At 42.4% G+C, this 27,984-nt stretch overlaps 2 protein-coding genes and 1 long non-coding RNA gene across 3 annotated transcripts in view; 2 read left to right on the top strand and 1 right to left on the bottom strand.

Annotated features, from left to right (window-relative positions):
• The first annotated feature begins 3,319 nt into the window (after positions 1-3,319).
• Positions 3,320-7,154, top strand: LOC148360322 (arylsulfatase I-like). Its single transcript, XM_088343902.1, has 2 exons — positions 3,320-3,627; positions 5,759-7,154. The coding sequence occupies exons 1-2, from the start codon at positions 3,320-3,322 to the stop codon at positions 7,152-7,154; spliced, it is 1,704 nt and encodes a 567-aa protein (XP_088200028.1).
• Positions 7,155-8,853: 1,699 nt separating this feature from the next.
• On the top strand, positions 8,854-13,450 carry LOC148360321 (uncharacterized). The gene is made up of 4 exons (XM_088343901.1): positions 8,854-8,939; positions 9,010-9,354; positions 12,818-12,940; positions 13,018-13,450. The coding sequence occupies exons 1-4, from the start codon at positions 8,867-8,869 to the stop codon at positions 13,101-13,103; spliced, it is 627 nt and encodes a 208-aa protein (XP_088200027.1). The 5' UTR covers positions 8,854-8,866; the 3' UTR covers positions 13,104-13,450.
• LOC148360319 (uncharacterized) overlaps positions 9,946-27,984 on the bottom strand; it is a 131,954-nt gene continuing 113,915 nt past the window's right edge. The window contains exon 6 of the long non-coding RNA XR_015851309.1: positions 9,946-11,031. This is a non-coding gene — a long non-coding RNA (uncharacterized LOC148360319). The remainder of the gene's footprint in view (positions 11,032-27,984) is intronic.

Here is a 27,984-nt window from a genome sequence, read left to right as displayed (position 1 = left end):
TAGCTAGCTGGAAAGGAGGCCACACTCTAGCTTGATAACTAGAAAAAAGATAAAATGCTTGCTAGATAGCAGTTAAAAAAAGGAAAACGCTCGCTAGATGGCTTGCTAAATCGCTTGCTAACTTGCTAAAATGTGGCTTGATAGTTAGCTAGAAAAGTAAGCTAAAAAAACGAAGAGGGAGCTAGGTAGCTAGCTAAAAGAGCAAAAAGGCAACTAAAGATAGAAAGCTAACAACTAGATGGATAGCTAGAAAGGAGGGCAAAGTTTAGCTTGATTACTAGCAAAAAAGATAAAATGTTAGCGAGATAGCTTGTAAAAAAAGGAAAACGCTTGCGAGATGGCTTGCAAAATAGCTAAAAAGTAGCTTGATAGTTAGCTAGATAAGTAAACTAAAAGGGAGCTATAAAGCTAGCTAAAAGAGCAAACAGGCAACTAAAGATACAAAACTAACAACTAGATAGCTAGCTGGAAAGGAGGCCAAACTTTAGCTTGATAATTAGTAAAAAAGATACAAGATAGCATGTAAAAAAAGGTAAAACGCTTGCTAGATGGCTTGCTAAATTGCTAAAAAGTAGCTTGACAGTTAGCTAAAAATGTAAACTAAAAAACTAAATGGGAGCTAGATAGCTAAAACAGCAAAAAGACAACTAAAGATAGAAAGCTAAAAACTAGACTGCTAGCTAAAAAGGAGGGCAAACTTTAGTGAGATAGCATGTAAAAAAAAAGGGAACAAGCTTGCTAGGTAGCTTTCTAAAGAGCTAAAAGTAGCTTGATAGTTAGCTAGCGAAGTAAACTGGTAAAAAAACTAGAAGGAAACTTAATAGCTAGCTAAAAAAGTAAAAAGGCAACTAAATAGCCACATAGAAAACAAAAGACATGGTGAGGTTGCTAGATAGAACGGAGACAAAACTTTAGCTTAATACCTAGCAAAAAGGATAAAATGTTAGCTAGATAGCATGCAAAAAAGTAAAAAGCAAGCTAACTAGCTTGCAAAATAGCTAAGAACATAGCCAAAAAAGTAGACAGATAGCTAGTAGAAAGAAATAGCACATTTGTTTTGGGGGAGAAGAAAACAAATACATCTCTGTATGACATGGAAGGCTGACAAATTGTGTAATATCGATATTTTCGGAGCGACATTTTAGCCCGGAGCGCAGGAAAAGCCAAAATCTCCACCCAGTCTTCAGATTAGAAAACGAGGGTAAGACGTGGGGGAAGTAGCTGCAGGTTTCCTGGCAGAACTGCGCTGATAAGAAAGGAAGCAGTGTTCACGGGGAAGGGCGGCCGCCGTATTCCGTAACATAACCTCCTCCTGCAGCCAAAACCAAACATCTGCAACCTCCAGTCTTGTTTGCTCCACAGCTCATGCAAATGTCACAAAAAACAACAAAAAACGGATTTGGCAAAAGGTGGAGGCTATGTCTGTGCTGCGGTGTGCCGCCGCGTAGCAAGACCTGGAGAAGGGCTTGAAAAAAGATGCCCTTATTTTTATTTTTATTGGAATAAACCGCTGAACAAAATCGTAAACATAAACAGTTTACTGGCTTGGCCCTGTATAAGGAAATTAGGTTGGGAAGTGATAATTGTAATAATTATCATCATAATGATCATCTATGGCAGGGGTGTCAAATTGAATCCGGCCCGCGAGACAACGCTGAGGGAAGCGCAAGAGAAAAACGAGCTGCATGTTGAAATATGTCCGCTTGATGTTGGGCAAAGCCAGGTGCCTCTCACAAAGACGCTGTGCTTGTATTTCTCTCTCTCTCTCTCTCTCTTTCTCTCGCTTGCTTGCTTTACGCTTTTTTTCTCTTTCTCTCCCTCTCGCTTTCTTTCTCTCTCTCTCTCACTTTTCTCTCTTTCTCGCTTTTCACTCCCTCACTTTTTGATCTATCTTTCTCTCTCTCGCTTTTTGCACTCTCTCTCTCTCTCTCTCTTTTTGCTCTCTCTCTCTACAGCTTCTCTCTCTCTCTCTCTCTCCAGCTTCTCTCTCTCTCTCTCTCTCCAGCTTCTCTCTCTCTCTCTCACTCCAGCTTCTTTCTCTCTCTCTCTGTGTCTCTCTCTCTCTCCAGCTTCCCTCTCTCTCTCTCTCCAGCTTCTCTCTCTCTCGCTCCAGCTTCTCTCTGTGTCTCTCTCTCTCTTTCTCTCTCTCTCTGTGTCTCTCTCTCTCTCTCGCTCCAGCTTCTCTCTCTCTCTCTCTTTCTCTCCCTCTGAGTCTCTCTCTCTCTCTCTCTCTCTCTCTCTCTTTCTATCTAATCTACTAGTCCGGCCCCCAAGACTAGAGTTAGATATCAAACAGTATGAGATATACGGGATCAAAACCGATGCTGGTGACTGGAGTCAGATATCAAACAGGACGAGATAGACAGGATCGAAACCGGACAGGATACACATGCAGTATACCGGACAGAGTCAAAACACATGTATTGCGGGGGCAGAGATTCGTTGCCGGACTGACAAAGGGTGAGTGAGAGCACTGAGCTCAAACAGGAGGGAAGCCAATCAGGCAACGAGACGCAGCTGGTGCCAAATGGGTGGGGCCATGGGTTGACATGTTCGGATTCTGACAGGTCCAGCCTGACAATGACTCCAAATACACTTCAAAGATGACCCTGGCTTTTCTAAAGGGGCTAAGGGTATAGGGGGACGGACTAGCCAAGCATGTCTCCAGATCTCAATCCAATAGAACATCTTTAGGGCCTACTCAAACAAAAGGTGGAGAAGCACAAGATCTCAAATATCCCCCTGCTCTGTCACGGAGGAGTGGGACAGCATCCCAGTGGCTATTTGTGAGGCCCTGGTGAAATCCATGACCAGGAGGATTAAGGTTGTTCTACACAATCAGGTGGTCACACCAAATCTTGAACTTCAGGAATTTTTACTTAAGGATGCACTCACTTTTGTTACCAATGTTTTTTTTGGGAGTTTTGACATACTGTATAAGGCTAGGTTCCAGACCCTTGAATTAAGAGGACCAAATACCTGAATTCAAGCATTTCATAGCCATTTTCCAGGAATGTCCGAGCTAGAATCCGATCTCCATTCAGGAGCGCCACTTGGCTCTAGAAGAAACATTACTCTGTGTGTTTTTGAAGGTGGTAGGAAGCCCATGTTTTCTCAAGGTAAATGGGCGGAGTTCACTCAACCACTCGGAGAAGGGATACATGTTTTCTAAGGCGCTTTTTGGAGTGGGATGACACACGCAAACTCCTCCGTCCGGCTTGTAAATTTCAGACGTCAAAATGACCTTTTTTCGTGACCGCAAAATCCTCGGGTGAAGCAAGCCGGAGATCGGACTTAGTGGCAGTTTTGGGGATTCGCAATGGCCACAACCGCTTTGACCGGTTTCTCCATGATGAGTCTTCTCGGTCTGGGATACCTGACCTGGGATATGAATGCTTCAAATCGGGTGGAGAAAGAGCAAGGGCAGACAATTCACCCTCCTGGTGCGAAGCCTCCTCACATCATCTTTATCATGACTGACGATCTGGGATTCAACGATATCGGGTACCACAGTCCTGATATCAAGACCCCGGTGCTGGACAAGATGGCGGCGGATGGGGTGAAGCTGGAGAATTATTACATCCAGCCCATCTGTACTCCATCGCGGAGCCAACTCATCACTGGGAGGTACGGTAGCTCCTTGACAGTTTGGCGATTTCTTGTTTTCCCTAAAAAAAAAAAAAAAGGGAAATACTCGATTTAAAGCAAGGGTCTTAAAGTCAAAGGCCATGGTTTATGAGAAAGATATTCTCCGGTCTGATGAGACAAAAAGAAATTGATGTGGCTCAGGTGTGACTCATGTCTTGCGGCAACCAGGTGAGCAGTACAAACGTGTTTGTGTCGTGCATGGTGTTGGGAATGTCATGGTTTGGGAATGTTTGAGTTGGGGGCTCTTGGAAGCTAGGGTCCGGGTGAGGTCGGGCCGAATGTTTTTTTCTTCACAAAAACAGCATTGACAAAAATGGCCCGCTGTTCTTAAACAGACAGTGTTTTATGTTTGTCCATTAGATGGCACTGTCATGTGTAGTGCAACAAAAAAATACTCCTGGGAAGACTAAAGACTACAAAACTACAAACTACGGAGACTGAAAGAGAACAAAAAACATTTTTTTTATTCCAGATTTTTACCCAACCTTTCACAAAGAAGGGAAACATTTTTTAAAGAGGAATACAAAAATTGGAGAAAAGAATTAATAAAAAGAGGCAAAAAATGAAAATGGGAATACAAAGAACAGAAGAGGAAAATAAGGCAAGAAAAAGGAAAACTGAGAAAAAGAAGGAAAAAGGAAAGAAAGATAAAGGAATTAGAGAGCAAAAATGCCCCAAAAGACATTTTCACCTTTCTTTTTTGTCCCATTTTTTTACTTTTTTCTTTTCCTTTTTCTTATTTCTCTTCAAAAGTAACAAAGTGTGTTTTGGTCATTGAGGCTCTGTATTTTGTCAGGGGCACGAACAAATACAGCGACATCAGATTAGATAGATAGATGTCTAGATACTTTATTCATCCCTGTAGGGAAATTCACACTTCCAGCAGTATCCTTTTGTTGTTTATTACCAGATGAACAGGATGGCCTCGGGGTGCTGTGTTGTAGTTTAGTGGATGAGGTCACACGCTAGGCCAAAAGTTCGACGTCCCTGCGGCAGATGGAAATCTTTGTGCCCAGGGTTACACCGCCTCGTGTTCACGTAGATAGCGAGTCCGCCTCCTCTCCGCTTCCCGCAGCCTTTTGTGTCTCTGTCTGCCCTAACAGCGCTGAAGCCGGGTAGCTCCACGTTAGCGTCCGGTATGCTAGACGTGAGCCACGTTTCCGTAAAACACGGCAAACTGCACTCCCTGTACGCTTTGATGTTTTTCACCAGCACAGCCAGTTCCTCGGTCTTATTTGGTAGAGAGTTCACATTTCCCATGATTACAGATGGTATCGAAGGCTAATAACGCTGTTAGCAATTAAACTATTAAAATATATCGTTTATCAAATTTTTCGAATTAGTTATCTGACTCCATTAACCAAACACAACCTTCATTCACCTAACAATGCATGCTCGTTTCTTTTTGTGAAAATATGGACAAGAGACCGGCATTTCCACACGGCGGCAGATTTAATTTCTTAAAGTATTTAACTAAGTGAACTCCATCAAATTAGCCAAATTAGTCTTCGTCCAGCCTCTCTCTTGTTCTCCCTCGATCTTTTCTGGGCCAGAGACTCCCCATGTGGACTCCACCTCGTCTCCTCGATGTCTGGACCCTGAGCGATGATCAAATCAGTGCCTGGCCTCCTGCGTCTGGCCTTCTCCATCAGAGTCTTGTTATCAACAGAACTAAACAAAACATTCGCAATCAGAACGGCGTGACCTGTCATTGAACTTAAGCCTTCTCTGTGAAAAATCTTCATCGCATTCAATAAATGTAACTTGTACAAAATCCTTTATAGTAAAATGTATAAAATCCTTCACCACTTAGCCTCAGCTCCGGCTCTGCATCCACGATAGGGTCCCCTCATCACGTCAGGACGAGAATTCTTCAGTTGATTCCTCGAATGAATGCATTTTTGCGCGTTAAAACCCATTACCATAAGATCGAAAGTCATCCAAAGTGTAGTTGTCAAACGGGACAAAAAACACCGAAGATAGAAGCAAACAATACAAACAATAAATCACAAAAAGAGCAAAATAACAAGGAGCTGCTGGAAAGGCTGCGCCTATGAGGTTATTACAGCATTATCGAAAGAAATAACTCCGTTCCCTGATTGTCTTACAGGTACCAGATTCACACAGGCCTCCAACACTCCATCATCCGCCAACGCCAGCCCAACTGCCTCCCCTTCCGCCAAGTCACCCTTCCCCAGAGGCTCCAGGAACTCGGGTACTCCACCCACATGGTGGGCAAGTGGCACTTGGGCTTTTACAAGAAGGACTGTCTACCGACCCGACGGGGCTTCGATACGTACTTCGGTTCCCTGACCGGTAGCGTCAACTACTACACTTACAAGTCCTGCGACGGTCCTGGCCTTTGCGGTTTCGACCTCCACGAAGGCGAAACTGTGGCCTGGGACCAAAAAGGGAAGTACTCCACTCATTTGTACACTCAGAAGGTCCGCAGAATCCTGGCCAGACACGATCCTCACGCCCAACCGCTCTTCATCTACCTCGCCTTCCAAGCTGTTCACACCCCCTTGCAGTGCCCACGGGAGTATATCTACCCGTACCGGGGTCTGGGGAACGTGGCCCGCCGGAAGTACGCCGCGATGGTCTCTGTGGTGGACGAGGCGGTTCGGAATATCACGTACGCCCTTCGGAAGTATGGTTACTATCAAAACAGTGTTATCGTCTTTTCAACCGACAACGGAGGACAACCTCTGTCCGGGGGCAATAACTGGCCTCTTCGGGGGCGCAAAGGCACCTATTGGGAGGGTGGAGTCCGAGGGGTAGGGTTTGTCCACAGTCCTTTGTTGAGAAGAAAGAGGAGAGTGAGTAAAGCCCTGGTGCACATCACAGACTGGTACCCAACTCTGGTACGACTTGCAGGTGGCAATGCGTCTCTTACAGAAGGTTTGGATGGATACGATGTCTGGGAAGCCATCAGTGAAGGGAAGGAGTCTCCCAGGTTTGAGATCCTTCACAACATCGACCCTCTGTACAACCGGGCTCGCGGTGGATCCCTCCAGAAGGGATACGGGATCTGGAACACGGCCGTGCAGGCCTCGATCCGAGCCGGGGACTGGAAATTACTGACAGGAGATCCCGGCTACGGAGACTGGACGCCGCTCCAGGTTCTTCCCAGCTTTCCCGGAAGCTGGTGGAACCTGGAGAGGCATACCAAACCCAAGAAATCGGTCTGGCTCTTCAACATCTCCGGAGACCCCTACGAACGTTTCGACGTCTCGGAACGGAGACCGGATGTGGTCAAAGAGTTGATGGCGAGGTTGGTGTATTACAACCGTACAGCCGTCCCGGTACGGTACCCGTTGGAGGACCTGAGGGCGGACCCTAGTTTGAACGGGGGTGCCTGGGGTCCTTGGGTGGGTGATGAGGAAAATGATACTTGGGACACATTTTTGAAGAAAAATATGGACTGGAAGAAGAAACTCAAAGAGTCTAATAGCAGGTCCTTCTTCAAGAGACTGAACACCAGGATCATGTCAAACAGAATATGAATGCATAAACGAATGAATGAACAAACAAATGGTCTTTATAAAAGCCCTGCTGTGATTGGTGGAAATCGGTCTCAAATCGACTCTGTGTGTCCGCCAACTGGGTTAATCCAGTCAATGTTTCCCTTTCTTTTCAGGTAAAATGAACGGATCAGTGACAGAGGTTTTAACATTTTCGAATTTCTTTTGCGTATCAAAATTAAAAAAATATATATTTGAGAAGAGTGGAGTATTTTAGTCTGGTGGAAAGCCTGATGCTACTAGTTTAAAAAGAAAGAAAAACAGAAAGAAAAGACAGAAACAAAAAAAAAGGAAGACGGAAATTAATAGAAAGACAGAGGGAGACGAAGGGGACAGAAAGAGAGAGATAAAGAGAGAGTAAGCGAACAATAGAGAGAGAGAACAAAACAAAGAGAGAGAAACAAATTTAACAAGTTAGAGAGCCAGAGGGAGAGAGAGAGAGGGGACGGAGAGAAAAGAGTGACAAGAGAAATAGAGAAAGACAGAAGAGATAGGGAGACATAAATAGAAAAAGAGAGACAGTGATATGAAGAAAGAAAGAGAGAGAGAAAAATAGGGAGAAAGAAAATCAGAAAGACAGAAATGAAGAGAACGATATAAAGAGAAAGAGAGTGTGTGAGTGAGAAAGAGAACAACACACACAGAGATAGAGAGATGTCTAGATAGAGAGTAAAATACAAGTACAGTGAAAACCAAGAAAAAGAAAAAAGGAAAAAGCAAGAACAAAGAAAAAACTAGGAAAAGGGAAACACGTAGAGAAAAAAGAAAAAAGGAAATAAGGAGTGAGAAAATAATCAAAAATTATAAAGCAAGAAAAAGTAACAAGGTAACCCAAAACAAAAGAAATAAAGATGAAAAAGAGATAAAAAAAAGAGTAAGCAAACGGAAAATAAAGAAAAGGAAGAAAAATAGAAATAAAAAGCTAGGAAAAAAATGATGAATAATAATAATAATAATGAAGAACAGAAAGGGAAAAAAGCTGGAGAAAAAAATAAAAAGCAAAAAATGAAATACAGAAAAAGAAAAAAAAGCAGCAAAAAGACAGGTTTTGGTGGTGCCCTTTGTTCTGTATTCGACTCATAAAAATGTCATATTCTGCACAAAATAAACATTGTGATTTTCTGTCTGCCCTGAACTTTTTTACACGAAGCAACTTTAAACCGGAAACCCTGCACGACACAACAAACACAACAATAAACGATAGATAGATAGATCTCTAGATAGATAGATAGATGGATAAGGAAAATACACACTATAACAAAATAGGGTAATATACAAATGTGGGTGTGGGGTTTAATGTGGGCTTTTACTCTCCCCGGGTGGAGTTAAAGAGCCTCATGGCATGAGGAAGAAATAATCTCCTCAGTCTGTCCGTGGAACAAGACTGTGAGAGCAGTCTGTCACAATGCATATTACAAAAAAGTAATCGTGAAAAACATTCCTGGAAACAGTGCCTTGCCAACATTTTTGGGTGGGGTTCATAATAGTTGCGCCCCTGCCCCATGCATTTTCTATGACCCCTGCTGCCCCTGAGACTCCTGTCCGGCCCCAAATAATTCTTCAGTTTCTTCTCCCCTTACATAACGCGCCGATTTGAAATCGATGTTTTTTCAGTCAAACCGAAGCAGAAGTGAGACACTTTACTCAACTTCCTTCCTTTAAACGTGTTTATGGTTCAAATCCAAGTTCCCTCAATGTCGCCACGGAATCTCTGTGTTATGGGGCCGGCTGCCGTTCTCCTCCTGTGTTTCGGCGGAGCATCGACCGGTAACGTTTTCCTCCCGGATAAAGAACCGAAATGGCGTTCGGAATTTGAAGGTTTTGCTCCTCCTCGCAGCTTTCCTCCTGCCGGGAGACTCGAAATGCAACGGCACCCTGGAGAACTCGTACTGCTCCGTCACGCTGGGCGGGTCCGTCTACATCCAGGTGATGCCCGACGCCAGCGACCATCAGCTCCGGTGCAAGAAACTCCTCCCGGGCGGGCCCGTCCTCGTTTTCACCGTCAAAAAAGGAAAGCCGGCTGTGCGGGAAGCTTTCGGGAACAGGACGGAGTTCTTTGTGAGCAACGGGACTTTAAAGATGTCGGGCGTGGAGAGGGCGGACGCGGGCCAGTACGTGGTGGAAGTGTTTGATCTGGACGGACGCGGTGTCAAAACCGTGACGGTGGAACTGCAGGTTCAGGGTGAGTATTCCGAATGGAAACAGACATGGCCGTTTTGTTAGCATTGACATTAGGACCAGAACGGAGACAGGACCCACTTGCGAGTCGCCTTTGCCCGCTCCTTTAACGCCAACCGCCTCGGACTCCGATTGGCTCCATGTCCCTATTTGAACCCACTCCTTTCTGTCACATATTGTCAGTCCGTCTGCAAAGCTCAGTTTACTCTAGGCAAGCTTCTTCGACCCTGACTCACACATTTTTGCCTACGTCTGTTCCCCGGCTTCGATCCGTTTTTGGATCTTGACCACGTCTACTCTCCTCTCCTGGCTTTCGACTCGTTGCTGATCCCGACCACGTTTTAGCTCTCCTGTACTGTTTTTTCCCGTTCCCAACACCGCTCGCCACGGAAGTCCCACTTCCGCGTTCAGAGGGACCTGCTTCCCGTGACCAGCGATCACCGGATCGTGGGTGCAATCCTTTCCTTTCTTCTCATAAAACGCTACGCAAGTGGGTCCTGTTTCCATTCTGGTCCTGACACATTACATGTTTTTCCTTATTTGCTTTTATATGCATATATATATATATATATATATATATATCATAAAGGGCAAATTAATGGAAAAAAGGGTATCTGGGAGCAGCTGTCAAAAATACACACTGTCCCTTTAACTTTCATATTAAGGCAGGTGCCTGGAACTGTCATCTTGGGGGCCGCAATTGCCCCCCGGATCCCGTGTTTGCGATCCCTGCCATAAACAATCATTCCATGACAACACCTTAAGTGTGTTTAGTTAAAGTGACAGTGTGTAATATTTTAGTGTCTCACAGTGTCAGGACCAGAATGGAGACAGGACCCACTTGTGTTGCGTTTCTCAAAAGTTTTATTGGAAGAAATAGAAAGGGTGATCGTTGAACGCGGGAGTGGATCTTTCGCGGCGAGCGATGGCGGTGTCGGGAACGCAAAACGGGTCAGTCGCCGGGACAGGAGAGCAAAACCATGGTCAACGTAGGAAGAGAGTCGTAAGCCAGGAAAGGTTAGTAGACGTGGTCGGGGACAAAAAGAGGTCGAAAGCCGGAACGGTAGAGTAGACGTGGCCAGGCTCAAAAACGGGTCGAAGCTGGGGGATAGACGGGAGCAAAAAACAGGTGGGAGTCAGGGTGTTCGCTGGATGTGGGAAGCAAGTCGCTCTTATACTCGTATGGTGCTCCGAACACAGAAGTGGATCTTCCGTAGCGAGCGATGGCGGTGTCAGGGACAGAAAAGACAGGTCAGTAGCCGGGACAGGAGAGCGGACGGTACCGAAGACTTATAAACGCCGCTAGCCGTTTATAGTCTTCACCTTAGCTCCGGCTCTGCATCCACGATAGGGCCCCCTTGATTCTGGCAGCGCCAATAGACTTTTGTTTGAAATGGTACTTCGTCTCCATCTTGCGGTCGAATGTTTTTACGATTTTATTTTTTCATTTTTTTTTTAAGGGGAAACCCGCAGTTTTTGTGATCCAACCGTCACACCGTAGTGGGTTCAAGAAAACCCTACTCATTACGGGAAAACCGTAGTACTTGGCAGGTATGCGGTATCGATCCTGTCTGTCCCTTTCTTTACGGTATCTTGCTCCAGTATCCGGTATCGATCCCGTCTGTCCTGTCCTGTCCGGTATCTTGCTCCAGTATCCGGTATCGATCCCGTCTGTTCCGTCCTGTTCGTGTACAAAAGTATAAGAGTATGCGAGTATATAAAAATACATTTAAAATTTACATACATTTAAAAGGAATATTTAAACAATAATTTACCTTACATAAACCAAGAAAAAATAACCAAAGATCCCATGACAATGTGTGTCAGAACCAGAACAGGAGGAGGACCCAGATGTGTAACGTTTCTCACACAAGCTTTATTTTACGGGAATGTGGCAGTCGTGCACGTTAACGCAAACGCCGGTGATTCGGCGATTGCTGAGCGGAAGAAGTAAGGCAGAAGTCTGGCGTGGAACAACAGGAAGCCAGAGGCCGACGAGATCGATACCAGTTACACGAGCAGATACCTGACAGATGGGGTCGATACCGGACAGGATTGATATCAGATACAGGAGACTGGAGACAGATATCAGACAGGACAAAAAAAGAGGGGATCGATACCAAACAGTGGAGACTGGAGTCCGATATCAAACAGGACGAGAAAGACGGGGACGATACCCGATACTGGAGATTGTGGCAAGGTATCAGACAGGGCGAGACAGACGGGATAGATACCAGACACTGTAGACTGGAGTCCGATATCAAACAGGACAAGATAGACGGGGACGATACCCGATACAGGAAGTTGTAGCAAGGTATCAGACAGGGCGAGACGGACAGGATTGATACCAGACACTGGAGACTGGAGTCCGATATCAAACAGGACGAGATAGACGGGGACGATACCCGAAACAGGAAGTTGTAGCAAGTTATCAGACAGGGCGAGACGGACAGGATCGATACCAGACACTGGAGACTGGAGTCCGATATCAAACCGGACGAGATAGAAAGGAACGATACCCGATACTGGAGATTGTAGCAAGGTATCAGACAGGGCGAGACGGACGGGATCGAAACCAGACACTGGAGACTGGAGTCCGATATCAAACAGGACGAGAAAGACGGGGACGATACCCGATACTGGAGATTGTGGCAAGGTATCAGACAGGGCGAGACAGACGGGATAGATACCAGACACTGTAGACTGGAGTCCGATATCAAACAGGACAAGATAGACGGGGACGATACCCGATACAGGAAGTTGTAGCAAGGTATCAGACAGGGCGAGACGGACAGGATTGATACCAGACACTGGAGACTGGAGTCCGATATCAAACCGGACGAGATAGAAAGGAACGATACCCGATACTGGAGATTGTAGCAAGGTATCAGACAGGGCGAGACGGACAGGATCGATACCAGACACTGGAGACTGGAGTCCGATATCAAACAGGACGAGATAGACAGGGACGATACCCGATACTGGAGATTGTGGCAAGGTATCAGACAGGGCGAGACAGACGGGATCGATACCAGACACTGGAGTCCAACATCAAACCGGACGAGATAGAAAGGAACGATACCCGATACTGGAAATTGTAGCAAGGTATCAGACAGGCAAGACAGACGGGATCGATACCAGACACTGGAGACTGGAGTCAGATATCAAAGCAGGATGTGATAGAGGGAATCAATACTGGACAGAGTCTAAACGCATGTCTTGCGGGTGCAGAGGTTCATTGACGGACTGACAACGGGTGAGTGAGAGCACTGAGCTTAAATAGGAGGGAACCCAATCAGTCAACAAGCCGCAGCTGGCGCAAAACGGGCAGGGCCAATTAGGTGCCATGGCAACCGTGACAGTGTTGCCATTTCAATGTTTTTCCCCTTTTAATTGTATCCATTGAAGCGAATCGGGAATGTTTTTTCTCATGAATCCAGAAATGTTTGTTATTTTTCTCATTTCAGAAAAGCGTTTATCGATCCTGATCCCAGTTGTTTCGGCGCTGGCGGCTTTACTGGTCATAGTGGTTATAGTGGTTATCGTGTCTTGTCGTGTTCACAAGAACAGAAGACGAAGCGAGACCTCAGGTACAAACCGTCCATTTACATTTCTTGGGATAAAGTAACAATCGATATTGTTTTGGGATTTTCTGGATTTTGTCAAGGTTTTCGTAAGTCGGAGAAAAAAAAAGCTGCGGTGGAATTTTGGAAAACCGACGAAGAAGATACTTTTCATCACGGACTCCATTAAACTCACGGATACAATTGGAAAAATTGTTTTATAAAGCTTTTTTGGACAGCTGTGTTTATATTTCTGGAGAGTACGGCAGTAAACACCTTTCACCAAGTAAGAGAAACGTCACGCATTTGGGTTCTCCTGTTCCGGTTCATGACAGTATACATAAAAAAAGCAGGTTCAATAAAATAAAATAAATACCGTATTTTCCGCACTATAAGGCGCACCGGGTTATAGGGCGCACCCCGAAAAACTAGTTTTTGGTCCTATATTTTCCATACATAAGGCGCACCGGATTAAAAGGCGCTACAATGGGAACGTGGACAAAACAGTCAGATAGTTCAGTCAAACTTCTTACCCCCTTAACATTCCCAAAGTTTGCAAAGACGCAAATACGTGTCGTAGACACGTGCGGGTGCGGTGTCTGTACGATGTCACTCAAATGCATCGTTCCGTCATTCGGAAGGTTCAAGTCTTGGGATTCAAGAAATGCCAACCATTCCTTAGTTTCTATTTTCTTTTTCGCTCGCAACTTTACTGTGCATATGACAAACACTTGGAATTGAGTTTAATTTAAAAATAGACACTCCATTCCATCCATTGTCTGCACCGCTTATCACAGAAACATCGAGTTCAGTCTGAAACAAGATACAGGGATAATATATAGCCGGAGTAGCTCACCGAAGTCGTTGTGTTCATAATAATGTGCAGCCTCTTACATCCGTGAGTGTAGGAAATCCAGGAGAATAAAATATTTACAAACACAGAATCGTAAAAAATGCTTTCTCTATGCCGTCAACCACGTGCTATACACAATCATCTTTTTCGGCCAATTGCAGGCTTTGTTTTGCCGCTTTAGCCTATGCCAGCCTGTAAATGATAAAAAGGATTCGCCCCTTGACCTCCGAATAACTTTAGCCAATAGTGATCGAGTCAAATGATGATTGACACATTGGTTAGCCAATGAAACGCCGGTAAATAAATCCCAGAATACACCGCGGACGACTTGGCCTTCGGGGGAAAATCGAGTCGGCGGCTGCAAGTTAGTTGCAAGACTTTGCGACTTAATATTGATCCATAAATAAGGCGCACTGCATTATAAGGCGCACGGTCAGCTTTTGAAAAAAAATAAAGGCTTTTAGGTGCGCCTTATAGTGCGGAAAATACGGTACTTCTTGCTTTATTCAGTGTTGTCTGTTGTTTATTTTTCTTAGTATCACATCATAAACAATACATACGATCCTCAAAGCCTTTCCAGAACCAGAATTAAAACCAATAATATTTTCAAACGTTTGGCATCTCCACCCCGTTTTATTTTGTTGTTGTGCTGTCTTTGTTTTATTTCCCTCTTGGTATTTTAATTTGTGGTAGAGTTTGACATTTTGGTGTGGTAATGTATATGTATTTGTTCAATAAAGCGTTTAAAAAAAAGGAACTCTCGCTTCATGTGCATTTGTAACAGGACCCAGGTGCGTGGGCGAGCTCCAGCTGGTGTTACACATTTGTTTTATGGAACGGGTGTAATAATAACTTTTTTTTAATTGAAATTGCTGCCGAAATATGTTTGTACAGTTTGCGTATTAGTGTCCTGCAAAGACGAGTCCAACAGTGCAACCTGCTGGTATGGGGTAAGGTTTAGTTTAGCCTCCGATTTTATGACCGGAAGGTGATCTTTTGGTGCGCCGGAAACAGGGTTACTTTAACTGGATTACTTTCAATTACTTTTGGGTGACTCCAATACCTCATTATCTCATTAGCTACACCGCTTATCCTCAGTAGGGTCGCGGGGGTGCTGGAGCCCATCCCAGCAATCATCGGGCAGTGGCCAGGGGACACAGTAAACGGGTAATAATGACAATTTTGTGTCAAAAAGTTGCGTCCCGGGGACGCACGTTGATTTGAGACGATGCGTCCCCAGCAAAAATCATGCGTCTAAGACGCAGGGACGCCGGCAAACCAGAACACTGCTATTCGATCACTTGTTAAAAGTATCTTGTTAAAATGGATGTAAAAAATATTGTAATGGTTGATTTTTCTGAACTGTATTGTATGTCAACTGAAAAGAAAATTATTTGTTTGATATTGTGAGCAGTCTCCTGCGCGCTGCTAACGATATTGAGAACCAGCGGAGGTGCTAACCACATGGTGTGTGTATGTTGTGTCGCTCATTGCAGTCTCTAGCGCGCTGCTAACGTAACTGAAATAAAAGCCTCATCATCCAGTCCAGCCTGAATGTGGATCCTTGATGGGATGGCTACACCGCAGTTACATATATATTTAAATTTTTTGGGTTGTCGTTTTACCTCATCTGCAAAATAGATGATAAACGTCAGTCTCACACGACACCATTTAATTGTTAGCTTTAAGGATCATTTATTGAGCAAGTCTCACTAAATCACGCGAGATCCCGTGAGACTTGGCCAAAGCACCCTTCTCTGACCTGTGAGACTTTGCCATCTAGTGGTGATATACTGGTACTTCTCTTACCCTTTCTTTAACATTTAAATACAAAATTGCCATCAATTGGTACTTTTCAAGAACCAATTAACAAAAAAACCCATAACTGTACAACTCATCTTGTGTTATTTGGTAGCAAAATATACTAATTAAAATCACAGTACACTCTTAAACTAGCATAACATAGCATACCTCACCTATTGGTTGCTAATGCTAACAGGTGACTCACTCTTACTATTTCAATTTTTATAAACTTTACAGACATCAAAAACAACGTATACACACATATTTTCATCCTCACAGTAATTGTGTTCCCAATATATACACCTCACCTGCAAAATAGATGATAAATGTCAGTCTTACACGACACCATTTAATTGTTGATCATTTATTGAGCAAGTCTCGCTAAATCACGCGAGATTCCGTGAAACTTAGCCCAGGCAACCTTCTCTGACCTGTGAGACTTTGCCACCTAGTGGTGATATACTGGTACTTTTCTTACCCGTTCTTAAACATTTAAATACAAAATTGCCATCAATTGGTACTTTTCAAGAACCAATTAACAAAGCACCATAACTGTACCTTCCAAAAAAAACTCACCTTGTGCTTTTTGGTATCAAAATATACATATTTACATCACAGTACACGCTTAAGCCAGTGTGGCATAACATAGAATAGCCCTATTGGTTGCTAATGCTAACGGGTGACTCACGCTTACTATTTCAATTTTATAAACTTTACAGACATCAAAAACAACCTTTACGCATATATTTTCACATATTAACATCCTCACAGTAAGTGTGTTCCCAATATATACACCTCACCTGCAAAATAGATGATAAATGTCAGTCTTACACGACACCATTTAATTGTTGATCATTTATTGAGCAAGTCTCGCTAAATCACGCGAGATTCCGTGAAACTTAGCCCAGGCAACCTTCTCTGACCTGTGAGACTTTGCCACCTAGTGGTGATATACTGGTACTTTTCTTACCCGTTCTTAAACATTTAAATACAAAATTGCCATCAATTGGTACTTTTCAAGAACCAATTAACAAAGCACCATAACTGTACCTTCCAAAAAAAACTCACCTTGTGCTTTTTGGTATCAAAATATACATATTTACATCACAGTACACGCTTAAGCCAGTGTGGCATAACATAGAATAGCCCTATTGGTTGCTAATGCTAACGGGTGACTCACGCTTACTATTTCAATTTTATAAACTTTACAGACATCAAAAACAACCTTTACGCATATATTTTCACATATTAACATCCTCACAGTAAGTGTGTTCCCAATATATACACCTCACCTGCAAAATAGATGATAAATGTCAGTCTTACACGACACCATTTAATTGTTGATCATTTATTGAGCAAGTCTCGCTAAATCACGCGAGATTCCGTGAAACTTAGCCCAGGCAACCTTCTCTGACCTGTGAGACTTTGCCACCTAGTGGTGATATACTGGTACTTTTCTTACCCGTTCTTAAACATTTAAATACAAAATTGCCATCAATTGGTACTTTTCAAGAACCAATTAACAAAGCACCATAACTGTACCTTCCAAAAAAAACTCACCTTGTGCTTTTTGGTATCAAAATATACATATTTACATCACAGTACACGCTTAAGCCAGTGTGGCATAACATAGAATAGCCCTATTGGTTGCTAATGCTAACGGGTGACTCACGCTTACTATTTCAATTTTATAAACTTTACAGACATCAAAAACAACCTTTACGCATATATTTTCACATATTAACATCCTCACAGTAAGTGTGTTCCCAATATATACATCTCACCTGCAAAATAGATGATAAATGTCAGTCTTACACGACACCATTTAATTGCTGATCATTTATTGAGCAAGTCTCGCTAAATCACGCGAGATCCCGTGAGACTTGGCCCAAGCACCCTTCTCTGACCTGTGAGACTTTGCCATCTAGTGGTGATATACTGGTACTTCTCTTACCCTTTCTGCTATACAAAACTCAATACCCAGAAAAATAATAATACACTTCCGCTAACAGTCAAATACGGATTATACAACATAAATCCCAAAATATAACATTTTAACTATAACTTATAAATTATAATGTAATTCTCAGTAACGGCTATTCTCGCAATAGGCGTCAGAAAAAAGAAAACAGAACTAAGACCTATAATTTATTCACAATTTATTGAAGCTGTTGTGAAATCGTATACATACATGGAAATACAGTAACTAACCATAAATATTTGTGTAATATTTGTATCATAATATTTTCTAAATGTGAATAATCTGTACTATTGTAAAGTGAGAGTGAAATTATATCGCACTTTTTTTGTATTATAAAGTATTCCAATAATATAGAATGTTTTTAAAGATGTATATTTCGATTGAGTTGTACTTTTTCGCTACAAGGTTCTTGCTAATGGTAAGAATGATAGCAAATATTTCACTTTATAATGTTGTTAAAGCTTGTAATATTTTTGTAGTATTATTGTAGTTTTATTTTTGTAGCATGTTCTAATATTTCTGCAGCAGTATTTTCGTGGAATATCTGTAGTAGTATTTTTGTATCATAAGTAAGGCTGGAGTGAAATTTCTGTGAAGTAGTTTTGAAATATTACCATATTAGTATTTTTGTAGTATTTCCATAGTCGTGTTTTTGTAGTATTTCTGTCATATTTCTGTTGTAATATTTTAGTACTATAGTATTACTGTAGTGGTATTTTTTGTAGTATTTCTGTAGTTTTTGTTGTTGTATTTTCATCACAGTATTTTTGTAGTATTAATTTAGTAGTTTTGTAATATTTATGTAGTAGTGTGTTTGTATCATAGTATAACTGTACCATTCTGTTGAATTTCTGTAGAAGTATTTTTGAAATATTTCCATATTAGTATTTTTGTAGTATTTCCATAGTTGAGTTTTTGTAGTATTTCTGTCATATTTCTGTTGTAGTATTTTAGTATAATAGTATTAATGTAGTGGTTTTTTTGGTGGTATTTCTGTAGTATTTTTTTGTATTTTCATCACAGTATTTTTGTAGTATTAATTTAGTAGTTTTGTAATATTTATGTAGTAGTGTGTTTGTATCATAGTATAACTGTACCATTCTGTTGAATTTCTGTAGAAGTATTTTTGAAATATTTCCATATTAGTATTTTTGTAGTATTTCCATAGTTGAGTTTTTGTAGTATTTCTGTCATATTTCTGTTGTAGTATTTTAGTATAATAGTATTAATGTAGTGGTTTTTTTGGTGGTATTTCTGTAGTATTTTTTTGTATTTTCATCATAGAATTTTTGCAGTATTAATTTAGTAGTTTTGTAGTATTTCTGTAGTAGTGTGTTTGTATCATAGTATTACTGTACTAGTATTTTTATACTATTTCTGTAGAAGTATTTTTGAAATATTTCCATATGAGTATTTTTGAAGTATTTCCATCGTCGTGTTTTTGTAGTATTTCCGTCATATTTCTGTGGTAGTATTTTTGTATCATAGTATTACTGTACTAGTATTTTTGTACTATTTCTATAGTATTTTTTTGGGGGGGGGTGTAGGATTATTGTAGTTTTGTATTTGTAGTATTACTGTAGTTTTATCTTTGTAGTATGTTCTAATATTTCTACAGCAGTATTTTCGTAGAATATCTGTATAATGTTCTTAATGTTGTCCTATTTTGTAGTATTCTGTCATATTTCTTTAGTAGTATTTGTGTATCATAGTATGGCTGTAGTGAAATTTCTATTGAATATCTATAGAAGTGTTTTGGAAATATTTCCATATTAGCATTTTTGTAGTATTTCCATAGTAGTGTTTTTGTAGTATTTCTGTCATATTTCTGTTGTAGTATTTTAGTACTATAGTATTAGTGTAGTGGTATTTTTGTTGTATTTCCATCATGATATTTCTGTAGTAGTATTTTTGTATTATGGTATTACTGTAGAGGTATTTTTTGTAGTATTTCTGTAGTTTTTGTTGTTGTATTTCCATCACGGTATTTTTGTAGTATTAATTTAGTAGTTTTTATAATATTTCTGTAGTAGTATTTTTGTATTACAGTATTACTGTACTAGTGTTTTAGTACCATTTCCATAGTATTATATAGTAAACATGACTATAAATATGACATACTATACTACAAAAAAGAAGAAAATATGAAAAGCCAAAAAAGTCATTAAAATATTAGGAAAACGTGTTAATTTAGCTCAAACTTTTGCGCCACCAGGGGGCGCTCTAATATCACAGCTCGTGTAACGCCGCCGTTCGCATTCAGAATTAAGTGTAAAAAATGATTAAATCTGTAAATGTCAAAAAAAGGAATAAACCAAGACATCCTCATAATAATCTTACTTTTACTAACAAATACAAATAAATGAAATTTAAATATCCTGTAGAGCAAAAAAAAACAACACATTTTGAAGGGAGAAATCCTTCACGAGTGCGTTTAAACCTGGAGCGATTCTGGGTTTAGAGATTTCCGGGTGCAGGGGTGGGAAAACTGCAGCCCGCGAGCCACAAACAGGCACGTGAGGCTTTTTGATCCGGCCCACCAAAAACAAATATGATCATTGATAGATTGGCTTTCCGTCTGTTTAAGCTCAGTGCTTTCGCTCACCCTTTGTCAGTCCGTCAACAAACCTTTGCCCCACAAGACGTGGGTTTTGACTCGGTCCTGTTTCCTGTTGGTATTTCCTGTCCGGTATTGTTCCCATGTAGTTTGTCCCGTTTAATTTCGATATCCCTTTTTGATATCAATCCTGTCTGTCCCGTTGTTTGATATCGGTTTCCAGTTTCGTTCCCGTCTAGTTTGTCCTGTTTATTTTCGTTATCCTGTTTTGATATCCATCCTGTCTGTCCCGTTGTTTAATATCGGTTTCCAGTTTCGTTCTCGTCTAGTTTGTCCTGTTTAATTTCGATATCCTGTTTTTGATATCAATCCTGTCTGTCCCGTTGTTTAATATCGGTTTCCAGTTTCGTTCCTGTCTTCTATTATTGGTATAAAATAATCAGGCACTCAAAGAACGACAATAATCTTCTCCCCGTGCTTGCGTGGGATTCCTCCGGCCACTCCGGTTTCCTCCTACATTCCAAAAACATGCATTTCAGGTGGATTGGCCGGTCCAAATTGTCCCTAGGTGTGAATGACCGAGCGAATTGTCTCTCCCTGTGTGCCCTGTGATTGGCTGGCAACCAGTATCCAGGAATAGATCATGTCTGTCCCGTCCTGTATCTTGCTCCAGTATCCGGTATCGAGCCCGTCTGTCCTGTCCTGTCCGGTATCTTGCTCGTGTATCCTGTATCGATCCCGTCTGTCTAGTCCTGTCGGGTATCTTGCTCGTGTAACCAGTATCCGGTATCCATCCCGTCTGTCCGGTATCTTGCTCCAGTATCTGGTATCCATCCCGTCTGTCCTGTCCGGTATCTTGCTCGTTTATCCAGTATCAATCCCATCTGTCCAGTCCTGTCCGGTATCTTGCTCGTGTAACCAGTATCCGGTATCGATCCTGTCTGTCCCGTCCTGTCTAGTATCTTGCTCGTGTATCCAGTATCGATCCTGTCTGTCCAGTCCTGTCCGGTATCTTGCTCGTGTAACCAGTATCGATCCCGTCTGTCCAGTCCTGTCCGGTATCTTGCTTCAGTATCCAGTATCCGGTATCGATCCCGTCTTCCCCGTTCTGTCCGGTATCTTGCTCGTGTATCCAGTATCGATCCTGTCTGTCCAGTCCTGTCCGGTATCTTGCTCGTGTATCCAGTATCGATCCCGTCTGTCCAGGCCTGTCCGGTATCTTGCTTGTGTAACCAGTATCTGGTATCGATCCCTTCTGCCCCGTCCTGTCCGGTATCTTGCTCGTGTATTCAGTGTTTGGTATCGATCCCATATGTCCCATCCTGTCTGGTATCTTGCTCGTGTATCCAGTATCGATCCAGTCTGTCCAGTCCGGTATCTTGCTCGTGTATCCAGTATCGATCCAGTCTGTCCAGTCCGGTATCTTGCTCGTGTAACCAGTATCCGGTATCGATCATGTCTGTCCCGTCCTGTCCGGTATCTTGCTCCAGTATCCGGTATCGATCCCGTCTGTCATGTCCGGTATCTTGCTCGTGTATCCGGTATCGATCCCGTCTGTCTAGTCCTGTCAGGTATCTTGCTCATGTAACCAGTATCCGGTATCCATCCCGTCTGTCCGGTATCTTGCTCCAGTATACGATATCGATCCCGTCTGTCCTGTATCTTGCTCCAGTATCCGGTATCGATCCCGTCTGTCATGTCCGATATCTTGCTCGTGTATCCGGTATCGATCCCGTCTGTCTGGTCCTGTCAGGTATCTTGCTCATGTAACCAGTATCCGGTATCCATCCCGTCTGTCCGGTATCTTGCTCCAGTATACGATATCGATCCCGTCTGTCCTGTATCTTGCTCGTGTATCCAGTATCGATCCTGTCTGTCCAGTCCTGTCCGCTATCTTGCTCGTGTAACCAGTTTCTGGTATCGATCCCGTCTGTCCTGTCCTGTATCTTGCTCCAGTTTCCGGCATCGATCCCGTCTGTCCTGTTCTGTCTGGTATCTTGCCCGTGTAACCAGTATCCGGTATCGATCCCGTCTGTCCGGTATCTTGCTCGTGTAACCAGTATCCGGTATCGATCCCGTCTGTCCGGTATCTTGCTCGTGTAACCAGTATCCGGTATCGATCCCGTCTGTCCGGTATCTTGCTCGTGTAACCAGTATCCGGTATCAATCCCGTCTGTCCCGTCCTGTCTGGTATGTTGCTCCAGTTTCCGTCATCGATTCCGTCTGTCCTGTCCGGTATCTGGCCCGTGTAACCAGTATCCGGTATCGATCCCGTCTGTCCGGTATCTTGCTCGTGTAACCAGTATCCGGTATCGATCCCCTCTGTCCCGTCCTCTCCGGTATCTTGCTCCAGTAACCGGTATCGATCCCGTCTGTCCTGTCCTGTATCTTGCTCCAGTATCCGTTATCGATCCCGTCTGTCTTGAAGTGATAACTGATTTGTATTACCAATAAACTGATGATTAAAACTGAATGAATATATAGATTTATAGATTTATATGATATATTTGTCGCCGATTTACAATTTCAACCTGGATAAGACTAAATGTTGGGGACCCATAGATTTCTGTCGGGACCCGTAGATTTTTGACCCATCACTTTTCAGAGGTAAAACGAACACCGATACAGTAGGAGGCAATTGCCTGCTCGAAATATCGGAATGGTCTTTATGGAAAAGCCTCCATTCACACTTGGCCAGCCAGAAATGTATTCGTGCACATTCTTCTTGGAAGATGATTTCTCGATTGCAGCGATGCTCCTTGCCAATAAATCTGTTGAAAAGCTTTTTTTTTTGAAATTCCATTTGTAAAGAATGCGCATTTGTGAGGCGAGCATGCCAACTTGACTGCCTACATACGTAGGCAAAAATCTGCCACATGATTCCTGTCAGGATCTGGCACTAGAGCAGGGGTGTCAAAGTCGGGGGGGCCACACGGTAGGACCAACATTCACTCGGGGGCCGGACTAGTAGATGAGGGAGAAAGAAAAAAAGAGAGAAAGAAATAAGAGAAAGAGAGGGAGAGAAAGGCAGAAAGGGTGGGACAAAGAAAGAGAGAAAGAGAGAGAGAGGGAGAGAAAGAGAGAACATGAGAAACAAAAGAGATAAAAAGAGAATTAGTGAGAGACGGGGAGAGAAAGAGAGAGAGAATGATCAAAATCCAAAGAGAAATAGAGAGAACAAGAGAAGGAGAGAAGATAGAAGGAGAGAAAGAGAGATGGAGAAGTCAAGAAAGAGAGAGAGAGAAAAAGAGAGAAAAGAGAGAGAAAAGGAAAAAAGGAAGAGGGAGCCAAAGAAGGTCAAACAACACAGAAAGAGACAAAGAGGAACAAAGAAAGAGACAAAGAGAGACAGAGATAGCGAAAGAGAGAGAGAGTTAGAGAGTGAGAAAAAAGGGCAGGAAGAGAGGGAGAGAGAGAGAGAGCGTGAGAAACAAAAGAGATAAGAAGAGAATTAGTGAGAGACGGGGAAGGAAAGAGAGGGAATGAACAAAATCCAAAGAGAAATAGAGAGGAAGAGAGAAGGAGAGAAAATAAAAGGAGAGAAAGAGAGATGGAGAAAGTAAGAAAGAGAGAGAGAGAGAAAAGCCAGAGAAAATGAAAAAAGAAGGTCAAACGACAGAAAGAGACAAAGAGGAACAAAGAAAGAGAAAAAGAGAGACAGAGAGACAGAGAGCAAAAGAGAGAGATAGTTAGAGAGTGAGAGAAAAGGGGAGGAAGAAAGTGAGAGAGAGAGAGGGAGAGAGAGTGTGAGAAACAAAAGAGATAAAAAGAGAATTAGTGAGACGGGGAAAGAAAGAGAGGGAATGAACAAAATCCAAAGAGAAATAGAGAGGAAGAGAGAATGAGAGAAAATAAAAGTAGAGAAAGAGAGATGGAGAAAGTAAGAAAGAGAGAGAAAAGGAAAAAAGGAAGAGAGAGCTAAAGAAGGTCAAACGACACAGAAAGAGACAAAGAGGATCAACGAAAGAGAAAAAGAGACAGAGAGAGCAAAAGAGAGATAGTTAGAGAGTGAGACAAAAAGGGGAGGGAGAGAGTGAGTGAGAGAGAGGGGGAGAGAGGGAGAGAGAGAGGGTGAGAAACAAAAGAGATAAAAAGAGAATTAGTGAGAGACGGGGAAAGAAAGAGAGAGAATGAACAAAATCCAAAGAGAAATAGAGAGAGAGAGAGAAGAAGAGAAAATAGAAGGAGAGAAAGAGAGATGGAGAAAGCAAGAAAGAGAGAGACAGAGACCCTGACTCCCACCTGTCCCGTTTTTGCTCCCGTCTGTCTCCGGCTACGACCTGTTTGCTCCCGACCACGTCTGTTCTCCCGTCCCGACTTACGACCTTTTTCACTGGATTACATAGTGCAGCTGAAAACGAGTGCTAAAAAGCACAAAAAAGAATACAAATAAAATACACTGAACATGATCATAAAGCTGTCATGATTACTGGTGCGACTCACCTGTGCCCAACCGCTGCGGGTTCTGATTGGCTCCCTGTCACTATTTGAACCCAGTCCTGTCCGTCCCCTTTTGTCAGTCCGTCTGCGAACCTCAGTGTATACTAGGCAAGCCTTTTTCGACCCTGACTCCCACCTGTCCCGTTTTTGTTCCTGTCTGTCTCCGGCGAGGACCTGTTTTTGATCCTGACCACGTCTGTTCTCAGTGTATACTAGGCAAGCCTTTTTCGACCCTGACTCCCACCTGTCCCGGTTTGTTCCCGTCTGTCTCCGGCGAGGATCTGTTTTTGATCCTGACCACGTCTGTTCTCCCGTCCCGGCTTACGACCTCTTTTTGTTCCCCGACCACGTCAACTCTCCCGTTCTGGCTTACGACTCGCTTCCGACCCCGACCACGTCTTGCTCTCCCAGTCCCGACTACTGACCAGTTTTCCGCCCCTGACACCGCCATCGCTCGCTAAGGAAGATCCACTTCCGTGTTCGGATCCCAGTCTAAATCCGAGAGCGACTTGCTTCCCGCGTCCCTTCCTCTCTCTTTCAATGAAACTTGTGGTAAACGTCACGCAAGTGGGTTCTGTTTCCGTTCTGGTTTCTTTCTCAGCCAGAACACAAAAATAGGATAAAAAAAACAACCTGAAAATGTGATAAATCCCTTCAGTAATCTCTTCTAGGAGTCCCGGGCGTCCTCGTAGGGTAATTGATGTGAAGTGCCAGTCCCGGGAAGGTCCCTCATCCTTTTCTCACAGCTCAGTGAAACTGAAATCCGCCGTTCCCCTTAAAATACGTCGGCCATTACATTTATTTAATTCCTCCTTCCAAAAGTAACTTAAGATGAATGGACCTCTAGTTTTCATCCATCGGCACTTTATACTACGGCACAGAAAACTAGAATGGCCAATCGGCATCAGAGTTGGGACGCCCCCCCCTTTTTGGGTGGCATTTCCCATTTTGACAGGGTTATCACCTCTAGGGTGACCTACCCGATTGCTTGGAAAATATTGTCATCCTGGAAAAACTAAGAGGCATTGTTCACATCTAGGGTAACCCTCCTAACTGCCTGTGTAAGATGGTGGTCATATCTAACCTCCTTATTTATATTATATCTATCTATCTATCCGTATATCTATCTATCTATCTATCTACATATATATATATATATATATATATATATATATATCTGTATCTCTCTCTCTCTCTCTCTCTCTATATATATATATATATATATATATATATATATATATATATAAATACATCTATATATCTATATCTATCTATATATATGTAACCGCGTTGTACGTGTCCCACCAAAGATCCACATTCACGCTGGACTGGATGATGAGGTTTTTATTATTACAGTTCTGCAAATGGATGAGTCACAACATTAGCTTTTTCTGCTGGGTTTGATCTCTTTGATCTCTTTGTAGTACTCTGGTTAAACTGACAACAAAGCATATCAAAGAGCTGTCTTTTCACTTTACAGAAAATACATTTTAGAATATCACAATACATTTATAAATCTTTGCATTTGAACAAGATACTTTTAACAAGAGATCGTATAGTGGATTTTTAACGTTTACAATGAATTCAACATGTTTTTCTTTACTCTGAATTTTAACCAACATCATCCTTTTTTAATGTATATGAAAAAATAGGAATAAAAACAATAATGAGTATAAAAATGGGTACAATTTACCTGCAAATGGATGAGTCACAACATTAGCTTTTTCTGCTGGGTTTGATCTCTTTGATCTCTACAAGGGGAATTAATATTTAGTAAAACAGAAACAAAACGAAAATAAATCAAAACAGCTTGACAATATCAATCACATTACTATGCATGGTGAGAGATTTGTCAGCTGGGGTTATAATGTTTAAAATTAGCTTATTTTGTGGAGCACCAAAAGATATGTCTTACCTTTGTAGTACTCTGGTTAAACTGACAAAACCCCGCCTCCTGGTCACATGTTAGAAGCCAAAACCAAACCCCACCCCATACCAGCAGATGGCACTGTTGGACTCAGCATTGCAGGACATTTACCAAAAACTATACACATATTTTAGCAGGAATTTCAATAAAATAAAAGTTATTATTACACCCGTTACATATATATATATATATATATATATATATATATATATATATATATGTATATATATATATATATATACATCCATCTATATCTATCTACCTATATATATTTGTATATCTATATACATATCTATATATCATCTCTCTCTCTCTCTCTCTCTCTCTCTCTCTCTCTCTCTCTCTCTCTCTCTCTCTCTCTCTCTCTCTCTCTTCCACACATTTTTCCCACTCTCTGTTTCTGTCTCTTTCACTCTCTGTGTCTCTCTTTTTCTCTTCCTTTGTTGCTCTTTGTCTCTTTCTCTCTCTGTGTCTTTTTAACTTCTTTTGCTCTAACTTCATTTTTTTCCTTTTCTCTCTTTTCTCTTTCTCTCTTCCGACCCTTCGCGCTTTCTTTTCTCTCCTTCTGTCTTTCTATTTCTCTTTGGAATGATTTCTTCCTCTCCCTTTCTTTTCCCCTCTCTCACAACTTTTTATCTTTTGTTTCTCACACTCTTTCCCTCTCTCTTCTTTCTTGGATCTACTTCTATCGGGATGAAACCTCACCGACCGGCAGCGTTCCACTGGATTTTTTTAAATGAAAGAAATGCTTTTAGGCTCAAAAACGGTTCCAAAACCGGGGATACAAAAATCACGACGCAGAACACGAAGTCGTGGAAATATCACGTCGAGTCGAGTGAGAAACCGACGGGAGATTTTTCGGTCAGAGGGCACTTCTGAGAATGAGAAACACTTTGATAGAGAAGAAAAAGAAAAAAAAACCTCCTCTGAGAGAAAATCAACACCGTCGTATTGTGGTTGCTTCTCGTGAATTCCTGATGATGACTACCGACTAAAATGGAGGTTCTTTTGAGAAGTGTGAAAAAGGAGATAAGCCATGAAATGCCAAGCATGGGATCGCTGCACCCTCGGGCTCTTTGGATCATAATTTAAAGCTTCAAAAGGAAAGGACAGAATTCCGTACAACAGTGGACCCCCCGGGATACGGCGACCCCGCTTTACCTCGCTTTATGGTGTGGGATGAGATCTTTACGTCAAAACGGACAGGACAGACGGAATCAATACCTGATACCGGATATACGAGCAAGATACCGGACAGGACGGGACAGACGGGATCGATACCTGATATGGATGCACAAGCAAGATACCGGACAGGACAAGACCGATACCGGATACTGGAGCAAGATACAGGACAGGACGGGACGGACAGGATCGATACCAAATACTGGACACACGAGCAGGATACCGGACAGGACGGGACAGAGGGAATCGATACCGGACACTGGATACACGAGCAGGATACCGGACAGGATGAGATCGATACCGGATACACAAGCAAGAGCAAGATACC

Source organism: Urocampus carinirostris, chromosome 9 (assembly GCF_059441175.1).
Source record: "Urocampus carinirostris isolate Australia breed hairy pipefish chromosome 9, RoL_Ucar_1.0, whole genome shotgun sequence".
In the NCBI taxonomy this organism is placed as follows: Eukaryota; Metazoa; Chordata; class Actinopteri; order Syngnathiformes; family Syngnathidae; genus Urocampus; species Urocampus carinirostris.
This window is presented reverse-complemented; position numbering and strand designations above follow the sequence as displayed.